This window comes from Salmo trutta, chromosome 38, assembly GCF_901001165.1.
Source record: "Salmo trutta chromosome 38, fSalTru1.1, whole genome shotgun sequence".
NCBI lineage: Eukaryota > Metazoa > Chordata > Actinopteri > Salmoniformes > Salmonidae > Salmo > Salmo trutta.
The window spans coordinates 14,893,684-14,907,559 of record NC_042994.1 but is presented as its reverse complement, the minus strand read 5'-3'; the positions used below and the strand labels follow the sequence as shown (position 1 = coordinate 14,907,559).

Here is a 13,876-nt window from a genome sequence, read left to right as displayed (position 1 = left end):
AACAAGAACATGTAGGCTCTGACCCAGAAACGCACATCTAATGTCTTTGTCACCCAACCCTTAACAGGTGCAGCATTATAATTACATTTCCCCTATTACGTGGGCTTGACAGATGGGTCACCTTCACCGCAGTTCCCTTAACGGTGGAACTGAACCATTATCAATATAATGTGTGTGGAATTCAGGGGCGGAAATCCCGGGGGGACGGGGGGGACACGACCCCCCCATCCTTGGAAAAATATGATTTGTCCCCCCCAATATATCACTGAAACATAACTATGTCATTTAAATAATATTAATAATACGCAATGAAAGCAATTGTGCTGATTATAGACACTTAATAGCGCGTTTTTAAGTTTCAAAAGATTGCGACCCCCCCCACCCTTTGCCTCACAATGTTTTGATCCACTGCCAGTTCCTTAGTTGGCAAGGTAACAGAGGGGTTGTATCTACTGTCTGAAAGGCACTCAATGAACGTAACTGAAGTGAGGTTAATCCAGTCAATCGCGCACACACACTAGCTGAATATGCAGAGCTAGCGCGCAAATATTAACTATTAAGCTAGCTAGTACCTATTCCATTTATGTGGCGTCGTCAAAGATGGAATCTTTGCTATCGTCAATTTATTCCAAGATCAGCATGCAGATGATGTAAGTTAGTGCTTCAAAGTCCCTGCGATAAGGTTAGCGATAAACTGAATTCCAAACTGAACAGAACTACACTCTCTTCTACCATTGTCTTAAATATATTTAATGGTCTCGTTGCAAAAGCTAAATTGTCGCAAGGGAACTTTTATTTATTTATTTTATTTCACCTTTATTTAACACGGGTAGCAAAGATTATAGCAAACACCACTGAAACGGAATTGGTGCTCGCTAGCTTTGCAAATTCAGCTATTGTTGGAAGCCAGCCAATATGAAACAAACTATTAAAATTACAAAAGGTTGCAGCATATGTTGTGTAAATGGTGAACTAATACAGCTGTCAACTCTTGTCATTTTAATCCGTTTCACATTTGCTAGCTACCTTTTAGATCAAAGCCCAAATAGAATGATAAAAGATAAGATGATAGAAGCCCATCTCCTACTGTAAATAACCTACACACTGTGTGTGTGTGTAGCCAGCCAGCCAGCCAGGTAGAAAAATGGCAGAAAAATAAAAGACGGACATCAGAGTATTTTTCAGTACACCAAAACGCAAAGTAAGAACCCTAGTAGCCTAATATCTCAAAGACGAGTTGATAAAATGTTCATAAGAAAGAAATGAAATTCTAATGGAAATGTTTCACAATGATGTCATTAGGCAGAGCAGGCAACAGATGGCACACAGACAGCAGAGTTGGGGACAGATATGCAGGGACAGACTGGCAGAGACAGGGAGTCTCAGGTAAGTTTGTTGAGTCTTTGTTTGGCAACATTATGAAAGGTTCTCAATTTTTTTGACTTGTAAAATAGGAACATAATTGGAAAATGCCATGGATACCCCCACTCTCAACTTAAACTGGTGACTGAACTAAGATTTGTTAAAGGCAATGGTATTGCTGTTGTGATTAGTTGTGTAGTTTTGGGTACCGGTAGTTAGGAGTACGGAAAACACTTTATTTCTTTGGTTCCTCAATATATATTTACCATATTACAATGTAGGCTATGTGTTACAGCACTACTTTTGGTGTCCCCCTCAGGAATTGCTCTTGAGAAAATTTTATGTAATTGTCCCCTCCAAAGTTGATATCAGATTTTCGCCCCTGGTGGAATTATTAGTAATTGGTGCACTGCTATTTAGCTTTGTCATTACTGCAAACAGCCGCATCTAGGACATTCTACTGTATAGTGTGGGCACATTGTGCATTGATACATCAGATTCAGTAGGAGGTGTTGTTATGTCAAATTATGGGTCAGTTAGATAAGGTGTGGTCAGAGCAGTCATATATACTGTAACTTTAGCCTGGCACAAAGCCACATTAGGCCTGAGTCAATAACCTGCATGTTTATTTTCTTTCACATACTTGAGGCATGATTGATTTAGCTAACATTCAGTGTGTCAGGTGGGCAGTTTTGCACTTTTGGAACTATTCCTATTGGTTCCATTGTGCCGGGAAGGCTAAAATGCACCTCAAGTATTTGAAATAGCAAATGTACATTTCACCCAGGTTTGTACTACCTGCATATGACCTGAGATTATCATGTTTACGAAAAAGAGCTCAGAATCTACATTAAATAAATCACTTAGGCCTTTGCATTTCATCACAAAATGTGTTCAAATAGTCTGCCTGAATTACTGGATGTGAAAAGGTGTTTGCTGGAACACACACCTGCCTGTTGTTCCTGTCAGACCAGATCAGATTAGTTCAATTAACAATGCCAGGAATGCTGTTCCCCACACTCCTTTGGCGTTTTCTATTAAAGCCATTGATCCAACATACAGAGACGGATCAACACACACAGTTTAGGGAAGTACTTGTTCTTTATTTTCACATAATAAATGAGAGTAAGTTGTAATCATACATTTATACCAGGCGATTAGCTACTATACAGTGGTATACAGTACTTAAGTAAAAATACTTTAAAGTACTACTTAAATAGTTTTTGGGGGTATCTGTACTTAATTTTACTATTTCTATTTTTGACAACTTTTACTTTTACTTCACAACATTCCTAAAGAAAATAATGAACTTTTAACTCCATACATAAATAAAGGAGGAAAGTGATGTATTCTCACACCCAAAATTACTTGTTACATTTTGAATGCTTAGCAGGACAGGAAAATGGTCCAATTTATACATTTATCAAGAGAACGTCACCCTGGTTATCCCTACTGCATCTGATCTGACAGACTCACTAAATTTGAAATATTTGAAATGATTTATACTTTTACTTTTGATACTTAAGTATATTTCAAACCAAATACTTTTAGACTTTTACTCAATTAGTATTTCACTGGGTGACTTTCACTTTTACTTGAGTCATTTTCTATTAAGGTATCTTTACTTTTACTCAAGCATGACAATTGGGCACTTTTTCCACCTCTGAGTATACAGTGCATTCGGAAAGTATTCAGACCCCTTTACTTTTTCCACATTTTGTTACGTTACAGCCTTATTCTAAAATTGATTAAATGGATTTTTCCCTCATCAATATACACACAATAACCCATAATGACAAAGCAAAAATATATATTTTTTAAAAATGTTTTGCAAATGTAAAAACAAAACAAAAATGTAAATATATAATTTACATAAGTATTCAGACCCTTTACTCAGTTCTTTGTTGAAGCACCTTTGTCAGCGATTACAGCTTCGAGTCTGACGCCACAAGCTTGGCACACCTGTATTTGGGGAGTTTCTCCCGTTCTCCTCTGCAGGTCCTCTCAAGCTCTGTCAGGTTGGATGGGGAGTGTTGCTGCACAGCTATTTTCAGGTCTCTAGAGATGTTCGATCTGGTTCAGGTCCGGGCTCTGGCTGGGCCACTCAAGGACATTCATTGTCCTGAAGCCACTCCTGTGTTGTCTTTGCTGTGTGCTTAGGGTCGGTGTCCTGTTGGAAGGTGAACCTTCACCCCAGTCTGAGGTCCTGAGCACTCAAGAGCAGGTTTTCGTCCATAATCTCTTTGTACTTTGCTCCGTTCATCTTTTCCTCGATCCTGACTAGTCTCCCAGTCCCTGCCACTGAAAAACATCCCCACAGCATGATGCAACCACCACCATGCTTCACTGTAGGGATGGTGCCAGGTTTCCTTCAGACGTGACTCTTGACATTCAGGCCAAAGAGTTCAATCTTGGTTTCATCAGACCAGAGAATCTTGTTTCTCATGATCTGAGAGTCTTTAGGTGTTTTTTGGCAAACTCCAAGCAGGATTTCATGTCCCTTTTACTGAGGAGTGGCTTCCGTCTGGCCACTCTACCATAAATGCCTGATTGGTGGATTGCTGCAGAGATGGTTGTCCTTCTGGAAGTTTCTCCCATCTCCACAGAGGAACTCTGGAGCTCTGTCAGAGTGACCATCGGGTTCTTGGTCACCTCCCTGACCAAGGCCCTTCTCCCCCAATTGCTCAGTTTGGCTGGGCGGCCAGCTCTAGGAAGAGTCTTGGGGGTTCCAAACTTCTTCCATTTAAGAATGATGGAGGCCACTGTCTTCTTGGGGACCTTCAATGCTGTAGAAATGTTTTGGTACCCTTCCCCAGATCTGTGCCTCGACACAATTCTGTCTCGGAGCTCTTCGGACAATTATTTTAACCTCATGGCTTGGTTTTTGCTCTGACATGCACTGTCAACTGTGAGACCTTATATAGACAGGTGTGTGCCTTTTCAAATCATGTCCAATCAATTGAATTCACCACAGGTGGACTCCAAACAAGTTGTAGAAACATCTCAAGGATGATCAATGGAAACAGGATGCATCTGAGCTCAATTTAGAATCTCAAACCTGTTTTTCGCTTTGTCATTATGGGGTACTGTGTGTAGATTGATGAGGATAATTTTATTTTGTATCCATTTTAGAATAAATCTGTAATGTAACAAAATGCGGAAAAAGTCAAGGGGTCTGAATACTTTTCGAATGCACTGTATATTAGAATACACAAAATACACAGGAACGAAGAACAATATTACTAAATCTATGCATCTTCATCTTAATAGGAAGAAAACAAAGCAACAAATGTTTTTAATGACAAACATCCCTAATGTAGCACTGGGCCAGTCATCTGACTGACAGGAGAGATGACCAGTGGGGCTATGTTTCTTTCACCATCAGGATACCCACAGTGGAAGTATGGATAGAGTTTCTCTGTGAATTTGTGGCCAGTGAAAGAGCAGATGTGAGATCTGGCAGTGGCATCCACATTATAAATGGAGACCCGACCCTCCTCATAATCCACAAACACCCCCACCTTCTGGGGCTTCTTTTTCAGGCTCAGCTGTACTTTGGGGTCATTAGCCTCATAGTAATTATTTGTACTCAGCCCCAAAGTCCACACTCCATCCTCATGGCTCAGTGGTAACCACCCCTGCCTATTGATGGATTTTGTGGCCACTCCTAAATCCCATTCAGTCTTGCCCTTCACCTGTACCTCATAGTAAGATTTCCCTGAGGAAAAGCCCTCCTTCCCCAGGACACTGTATATATAAGTAAATCTCTTTGGGTTATTTGAGAGATTCTGTGATTGGTTCCCACATCTCACTTGTTTCCCATCCACGGACAGGATTAGTTCAGGATATGCTGTATCAGGGTCCAGAGTCACATTCACTGCATACTGCAGAATCGTCATCTCAGCTTCACACAACTTCTTCAGCTCATTCTCCATCTCATTATGAAATCTCTTTACCTCACTCGTCAGTTTGTCTTCCAGCTGAGATACAGCTCTCTTCATGTACCCCATGTGCAGGGGGCTTTGAACACTGATCTCCGACCAGTCCTTGGTGTTTACAGGGAGACACCAGGATGGGGAGCTCTGGAGGAGTTGGAGATGGTCCGTGGTGTGTGTGAGCTGCCCCAGCTCAGAGCTTATCCTCTTCAGCTCAGTGATTTCTTGCTCCAGTTCTTTAATGATACCTTCAGCCCACTTCTCTGTAGCTTCTTGCTTCTGCTCAATCACACAAATGAGCTCATCCTTACATTTATCAATGGAGTGAACTAGAGCGGTGAAGATCTGTACTTTGTCAGACATCTCCCTCTCAGTGTGTTTTTTGCTGAGATCTACTGAGTGTTTGATCTCCTTAACCTTCTGCAGTCGCTCCTGAATCATCTGCTTCACTTGTGCCTCTGTCTTCCCAAGCTGAGACTTCCTTTGGTCACATTCTTCTTCCAGAGGTACGCTGTTGTGAGCCTTGTGGTCAGTCTCAGAGCAGAACTGACACACACATGTCTGGTCAGTCCTACAGAACAGCTCAAGGAGTTTGTTGTGCTTCTTACACATCCTGTCTTCAAGGTTCTTTACAGGGTTGATCAGTTGGTGTCTCTTCAGGGCTGGGGCTATCTGATGGGGCTCCAGATGAGTCTCACAGTATGAGGTCAGACAAACCATGCAGGACTTCAGAGCCTTGCGCTTCCTGCCAGTGCAGACATCACAGACCACTTCTCCAGGCTCTGTAGCGAAATCCTCTCTGTCTCTCACTATCAATACCTTAAAAAGTTCTGCAACTCCTCTGAGTGTTCTGTTGACATCCGGTTCAGGTCTTATGTGGAATATCTGCTTACACAGGGGACACTGGAACAGGCCCGTGCTATCCCAGTATCCTTTGATACAGGCCTTGCAGAAGTTGTGTCCACATGGGATGGAGACTGGGTCAGTGAACACATCCAGACAGATAGAGCACTGGAACTGCTCTTCAGACAGGAGACTGCCGGGGGATGCCATATCTGGAACACATAAAGAATATAAACTATAAAGAACCCCCAAAACATAGGCTAAATCAGTTATTGGAATGAGTCAACTTCAATATCTTAGCTTACTAAACATACAGTGCCCTTCAGAAAGTATTCATAACTCTTGACTTATTCCACATTTTGTTATGTTACAGCCTGACTTAAAAAAAATCCATCCTCAGCTTTCTCCTATCACAGCCATTAAACTCTGTGTTTAAAAGTCATCCTTGGCCTCATGTTGAAATCCCTGAGCAGTTTCATTCCTCTCCGGCAACTGAGTTAGTTAGGAAGAATGCCTGTATCTTTCTAGTGACTGGGTGTACTGGTACACCATCCAAAGTGTAATTAATAACTTCACCATGCTCAAAGGGATATTCAATGTATTTTTTTTTATCCATCTACCAATAGGTACCCTTCTTTGCGAGGCATTGGAAAACCTCGCTGGTCTTTGTGGTTGAATCTATGCTTGAAATTCACTGCACGAGTGAATGACCTTACAGATACAGTAATTGTGTGAGACATTTATTATTGCACACAGAGTGAGTCAATGTAATTTATTATGTGACTTGTTAAGCACATGTTTACTCCAGAAATTATGTAGGCTTTCCATAACAAAGGGGTTGAATACAAGACATTTCAGCTTTTCATATGTAATTGATTTGTAAAAATTCTAAAAACATACACTACTGTCTGTAACACAACTTAAAAGTCAAGGGGTGTGAATACTTTCTGAAGGCACTGTATATAGAGTAGTAATAACTGTACATTTATTCCGATTTAGAGTAGTTAGTCACATTGACCTGATATGGAACATATTGAAACGGTAGGGTATGTTTTAGGATTTTATATAGAAATTCTTTTTTTTGCTAAAGACAAACAAGTAAAAACAGGTTTGGAAACAGAAAGGGCTGTGATTATCTCTTTACTCACGTTCGCTTGTGTGTATGAATGTGTCTGTGTGGACACTGCTCTCTCCGCAACTCTGGTCCTAGTAGTGCCGCTGTGTAAAAAAGCCTCTGAAGATAAGACAAGATGTGTTACATTCCACTTCTATCAAGTCTCTGATGCTCCTTACCATCAGTCGAGTGACAGAATACCTGCATTGCAATGCTTTACTGTAAGTTTGTATTTCCTGCTAGCGTAGGTAACCATTCATAGATCACGCCCTTATGTAATTTCAATCAAATCAAACTTTATTAGTCACACGCACCAAATACAACAGGTGTAGACCTTACAGTGAAATGCTTACTTACGAGCCCCCAACCAACAATGCCGTTTCAAAAAATACGGACAAGAATAAGAGATAAACGTAACAAGTAATTAAAGAGCAGCAGTAAAACAACAATAGCGAGACTACAGTATATACAGGGGGGTACCGATACAGAGTCAATGTGCGGGGGCACCGGTTAGTGGAGGTAGTATGTACATGTAGGTAGAGTTATTAAAGTGACCATGCATAGATGACAACAGAGATTAGCAGCGGTGTAAAAATGGGGGGGGGGGGCAATGCAAATAGTCTGGGTAGCCATTTGATTAGATGTTAAGGAGTCTTATGGCTTGGGAGTAGAAGCTGTTTAGAAGTCTCTTGGACCTAGACTTGGTGCTCCGGTACTGCTTGCCGTGCGGTAGAGAGAACAGTCTATGACTAGGGTTCTCTGGAGTCTTTGACAATTTTAGGGCCTTCCTTTGACACCGCCTGGTATAGAGGTTCACACTACCCTCTGTAGTGCCTTGTGGTCAGAGGCCGAGAAGTGATGCAACCAGTCAGGATGCTCTCGATGGTGCAGTTGTAGAACCTTCTGAGGACCCATGCCAAATCTTTTCAGTCTCCTGAGGGGGAATAGGTTTTGTTGTGCCCTCTTCACGACTGTCTTGGTGTGCTTGGACCATGTTAGAATGTTGGTGATGTGGACACCAAGGAACTTGAAGCTCTCAACCTGCTCCTCTGCAACCCTGTCAATGAGAATGGGGCGTGATCGGTCCTCTTTTTCCAGTCCTACACAATCATCTCCTTTGTCTTGATCACATTGAGGGAGAGGCTGTTGTCCTGGCACCACACGGCCAGGTCTCTGACCTCCTCCCCTATAGGCTGTCTCGTCACTGTTGGTGATCAGGCCTACCACTGTTGTGTCATCGACAAATTTAATGATGGTGTTGGAGTCGTGCCTGGCTATGCAGTCATGAGTGAACAGGGAGTACAGGAGGGGACTGAGCACGCACCCCTGAGGGGCCCACGTGTTGAGGATCAGCGTGGCGGATGTGTTGTTACCTACCCTTACCACCTGGGGGCGGCCCGTCAGGAAGTCCAGGATCCAGCTGCAGAGGGAGGTGTTTAGTCCCAGGATCCTTAGCTTATTGATGAGCTTTGAGGGCACTATGGTGTTGAACGCTGAGCTGTAGTCAATGAATAGCATTCTCATATAGGTTTTCCTTCTGTCCAGGTGGGAAAGGGTAGTCTGGAGTGCAATAGAGATTGCATCATCTGTGGATCTGTTGGGGCGGTATGCAAACTGGAGTGGATCTAGGGTTTCTGGGATAATGGTGTTGATGTGAGCCATGACCAGCCTTTCAAAGCACTTCATGGCTACAGACGTGAGTGCTACGGGTCGGTAGTCATTTAGGCAGGTTACCTTAGTGTTCTTGGGCACAAGGACTATGGTGGTCTGCTTGAAACATGTTGGTATTACAGACTCGGACAGGGAGAGGTTGAAAATGTCAGTGAAGACACTTGCCAGATGGTCAGCGAATGCTCGCAGCACACGTCCAGGTAATCCGTCAGGCCCTGTGGCCATGTGAATGTTGACCTGTTTAAAGGTCTTACTCACATCGGCTGCGGAGAGCGTGATCACACAGTCTTCTAAAACAGCTGGTGCTCTCATGCATGTTTCAGTGTTATTTTCCTCAAAGCGAGCATGGAAGTAGTTTAGCTCATCTGGTAGGCTTGTGTCATTGGGCAGCTCTCGGCTGTGCTTCCTTTGTAGTCTGTAATGGTTTGCAAGCCCTGCCGCATCCGACGAGCATCAGAGCCGGTATAGTATGATTTAATCTTAATCTTGTATTGATACTTTGCCTGTTTGATGGTTCATCGGGAGGGCATAGAGGGATTTCTTATACGCTTCTGGGTTAGAGTCCCGCTCCTTGAAAGCAGCAGCTCTACCCTTTAGCTCAGTGCGGATACTGCCTGTAATCCATGGCTTCTGGTTGGGGTATGTACGTACTGTCACTGTGGGGATGATGTCATCAATGCGCTTATTGATGAAGCCAATGACTGATGTGGTGTACTCTTCAATGCTATCGGAGGAATCCCGGAACATATTCCAGTCTGTGCTAGCAAAACAGTCCTGTAGCTTAGCATCTGCTTCATCTAACCAGTTTTTTATTGATCTAGTCACTGGTGCTTCCTGCTTGAATTTTTGCTTGTAAGCAGGATTCAGGAAGATAGAATTATGGCACTTCATGACTACAGATGTGAGTGCTATGGGTCGGTAGTCATTTAGGCAATATTACCTTAGTGTTCTTGGGCACAAGGACTATGGTGGTCTGCTTGAAACATGTTGGTATTACAGACTCGGACAGGGAGAGGTTGAAAATGTCAGTGAAGACACTTGCCAGATGGTCAGCGATTGCTCGCAGCACACGTCCTGGCCCCCCGTCAGGCCCTGTGGCCATGTGAATGTTGACCTGTTTAAAGGTCTTACTCACATCGGCTGCGGAGAGCGTGATCACACAGTCTTCTAAAACAGCTGGTGCTCTCATGCATGTTTCAGTGATCAGATTTGCCAAATGGAGGGCAAGGGAGAGCTTTGTATTCGTCTCTGTGTGTGGAGTAAAGGTGGTCCAGAGTTTTTTTCCCCTTCTGGTTGTACACGTGACATGCTGATAGTAATTTGGTAATACAGATTTAAGTTTCCCTGCATTAAAGTCCCCGGCTACATGGAGCGTCGTCTCTGAGTGAGCATTTTCTTGTTTGCTTATGGCGAAATACAGCTCATTCAATGCTGTCTTAGTGCCAGCCTCTGACTGTGGTGGTATGTAAACAGCTACGAAAAATACAGATGAAAACTGGTAGATAGTGTGGTCTACAGCTTATCATGAGATACTCTACCTCAGGCGAGCAATAGCTCGAGACTTCCTTAGTTATCGTGCACCAGCTGTTATTTACAAAAATACATAGTCTTACAAGACACCGATGTTCTATCCTGCCGGTATAGCGTGTAACCAGCCAGCTGTATGTTGATAGTGTCGTCGTTCAGCCACGACTCTGTGAAGCATAAGATGTTACAGTTTTTAATGTCCCGTAGGTAGTTTAATCTTCCGCGTAGCTTGTCGATTTTATTCTCCAAAAGATTGCACGTTTGCTAGCAGAATGGAGGGAAGTGGGGGTTTATTCGATCGCCTACGAATTCTCAGAAGGCAGCCCGCCCTTTGGCCCCTTTTTCAATTTACCTGTTCTTTAAAACCCTTTTGCACCATTCACGATATGGCTTCACCTTTCAGGTATAAAAACCAGCTTTAAAAGATGAGGGAAGGCCTACCCTTTACACCAAAACTGTAATGTTGGAAAAAAATCTGGTTAAACAACAGTTTCCCAGTCTTATAAAAATGAAATAGTTTATGGGTAAAACAACAGGAAATAACGGCATAGTATAAAAATACTTATATTTTTGGCACGTAATCGATGTGTCAAGTCTGTTTGAGGAGATGAGGTGGGGGAGGCTCATTGTTATGGCAAGGTGTGTCATCAACAGCTCTCTGGATTAACGAGACATTGGCATCACTCAAGACCTGAACATGTAACTCATGTGGTTGGAGGTGAAGTTGGAGGTGAAGCATGGTTGGAGGTGAAGGAGTGAAGATCCTGATCAATAAGGGGAAAGCCAGTTGAGTGCTGACTAATCGGAGACGCTGAAGGAGGAAGTATTCTGTTTTTTATTTCTTTTCGCAGCTTAGTGGAAAACACTTCCTCTGTCACGCTCTGACCTAAGAGAGCTGTTTTTCTCTGTTTAGTTAGGTCAGGGTGTGATATGGGTGGGCATTCTATGTTTTTTGTTTCTATGTTTAGTTCTTGTTTTTCTATTTCTATGTTGGAGTTTTGGGATGATCTCCAATTAGAGGCAGCTGGTTCGCGTTGTCTCTAATTGGAGATCATATTTAAGTTGGGGTTTTTTCTATTGTGTTTTGTGGGTAGTTGTTTTCCGATTTGTTGTCTGTTGCCTGACGGAACTGTTTGTTGTCGTTTTCTTTCTTTGTAAAAGTATTTCGTTTTCATTAAAGAATAATCATGAGCACGCCGCGCCTTGGTCCCCTCTATACGACGCACATTACAGAACTACCCACCACGATTGGATCAAGCGGCGTGCCCGGGCAGAGATGGATACCTGGTCTAATGAGGATTGGATTGAAAGGAGAAACTGGACTTGGGGCCAGGTTTTGGACAGGTATCGTAGCCTACCGGGGAAGAACGAGACGCAGCCCCCAAATGTTTTTTTGTTTGGCGGGTCCAGGGGTGAGACCTGAGCCAACTCCCCGTGCTTATTGTGGTGAGCATGTGCCTGCCTCTCGCACTCTCCCTCCAGTGTGCCTCCATAGCCCAGTACGTCCTGTACCTGCTCCTCGCACTCTCCCTCCAGTGCGCCTCCATAACCCAGTACGTCCGGTGCCTGCTCCTTACAGTCTCCCTCCAGTGCGCCTGAATAGCCCAGTACGTCCGGTGCCTGCTCTGTGCACCCGGTCCTCAGTGCGTCTCTCCAGTCCGGTGAGACCTGTTCCAGCTCCACAAGAAAAGCCTCCAGTGATAATCTATGGTCCGAAGCCTGTAGTGATGATCCATGGCCCAGAGCCTGTAGGGATGTTCCATGGCACGAAGCCTCCAGAGGTAATCCATGGCCCGGAGCCTGTAGAGATAATCCATGACAAGGAGCCTGTAGGGATTATCCATGGCACGAAGCCTGTAGGAATGATCCATGGCCCGGAGCCTGTAGAGATGATCCATGGTATGAAGCCTCCAGTGATGATCCATGGCGCGGAACCTGTAGAGATGATCCATGGCATGGAACCTGCAGCAACGGTCCCTAGTCCGGAACCTATAATGACGCTCCTCAGTCCGGAGCCTCCGGCGACGCTCCTCAGTCCAGAGCCTCCAGCGACGCTCACCAGTACGGAGCCTCCAGCGATGCTCCCCAGTCCGGAGCCTCCAGCGACACTCTCCAGTCTGGAGCCTCCAGCTACGCTCCTCAGCCCGGAGCCTCCAGCGACGCTCCCCAGTCTGGAGCCTCCAGCGACGCTCCCCAGTATGGAGCCTCCAGCGACGCTCCCCAGTCTGGAGCCTCCAGCGACGCTCCCCAGTCTGGAGCCTCCAGCGACGCTCCTCAGCCCGGAGCCTCAGCGACGCTCCCCAGTCCGGAGCCTCCAGCGACGCTCCCCAGTCTGGAGCCTCCAGCGACGCTTCCCAGTCCGGAGCCTCCAGCGGTGGTCTGCAGCCCAGAGTCTTCAGCGGCGGTCTGCAGCCCAGAGCCTTCAGCGGCGGTCTGCAGCCCAGAGCCTTCAGCGGCGGCCTTTAGCCTAAAGTCTTCAGCGGCGGTTGGCGGTCCAAAGCTTCCGGCGATGATCCACGGTCTGGTTCCTCCGGACACACAGAAGCGGGGGGGATCAGCGGGCGGTGGGGGTGCTACGCCCCGAACCAGAGCCGCCGCCAAGTACAGATGCCCACCCGGACCCTCCCCAATAGGTTCAGGTTTGCGGCCGGGAGTCCGCACTTTTTGGGGGGGGGGGGGTACTGTCACGCTCTGACCTAAGAGCGTGACAGTAAGAGCTGTTTTTTCTCTCTTTAGTTAGGTCAGGGTGTGATATGGGTGGGCATTCTATGTTTTTTGTTTCTATGTTTAGTTCTTGTTTTTCTATGTTGGAGGCAGCTGGTTCGCGTTGTCTGTAATTGGAGATCATATTTAAGTTGGGGTTTTTTCTATTGTGTTTTGTGGGTAGTTGTTTTCCGTTTTGTTGTCTGTTGCTTGACGGAACTGTTTGCTGTCGTTTTGTTTCTTTGTAAAAGTGTTTAGTTTTCATTAAAGAATAATCCTGAGCACTCAACACATATATACGACGCACATTACATCCTCTTTGCATTTGTAGCTGTTGTTATGCAAAAATGTGTTTTCAGTCAGTTGAGTCTTGCAAGGCTGTACGGGATCCACATAGCTACCATTGTCAGTTAGAATTTTCTGGCTAAGCCTGTTTTGATTACCTCATGAAAGGTGCAAGAACAATGTTTTTTTCTGCAGTAGGCCTCCCCCGTTGTGGGAATGCTTGAACACTGTCCTCCTAACCTGATTATAAGGAAGAATACAATCCTCCGGCCGGTCTCAGAAGACTCAGAAATTCTCCTTTGTTTGCTGCTCATGCACAGTTTGACATCACCTCAGATAATAAAACCTCCAGTCTCCAGTATCCTTCCCCTTTATACTCTACCATCACCATACAGTCTGATGTATTTCAGCACGGCATTGTCAGTTTGCTTTTAAA

General features: G+C 44.6%; 1 protein-coding gene across 1 annotated transcript; it reads right to left on the bottom strand.

The window, feature by feature from the left end:
• Positions 1-4,542: 4,542 nt before the first annotated feature.
• Positions 4,543-7,567, bottom strand: LOC115178678 (E3 ubiquitin-protein ligase TRIM39-like). Its single transcript, XM_029739948.1, has 2 exons — positions 7,289-7,567; positions 4,543-6,352 (listed from the first exon to the last, which is right to left on the bottom strand). Exon 2 carries the CDS (start codon positions 6,348-6,350, stop codon positions 4,674-4,676), a length of 1,677 nt encoding a protein of 558 aa, XP_029595808.1. The 5' UTR covers positions 6,351-6,352; positions 7,289-7,567; the 3' UTR covers positions 4,543-4,673.
• Positions 7,568-13,876: the final 6,309 nt, after the last annotated feature.

Coding starts and splice junctions, on each gene's coding strand:
- LOC115178678 (XM_029739948.1), bottom strand. CDS start 6,350: ATGGCATCCCCCGGCAGTCTCCTGTCTGAAGAGCAGTTCCAGTGCTCT.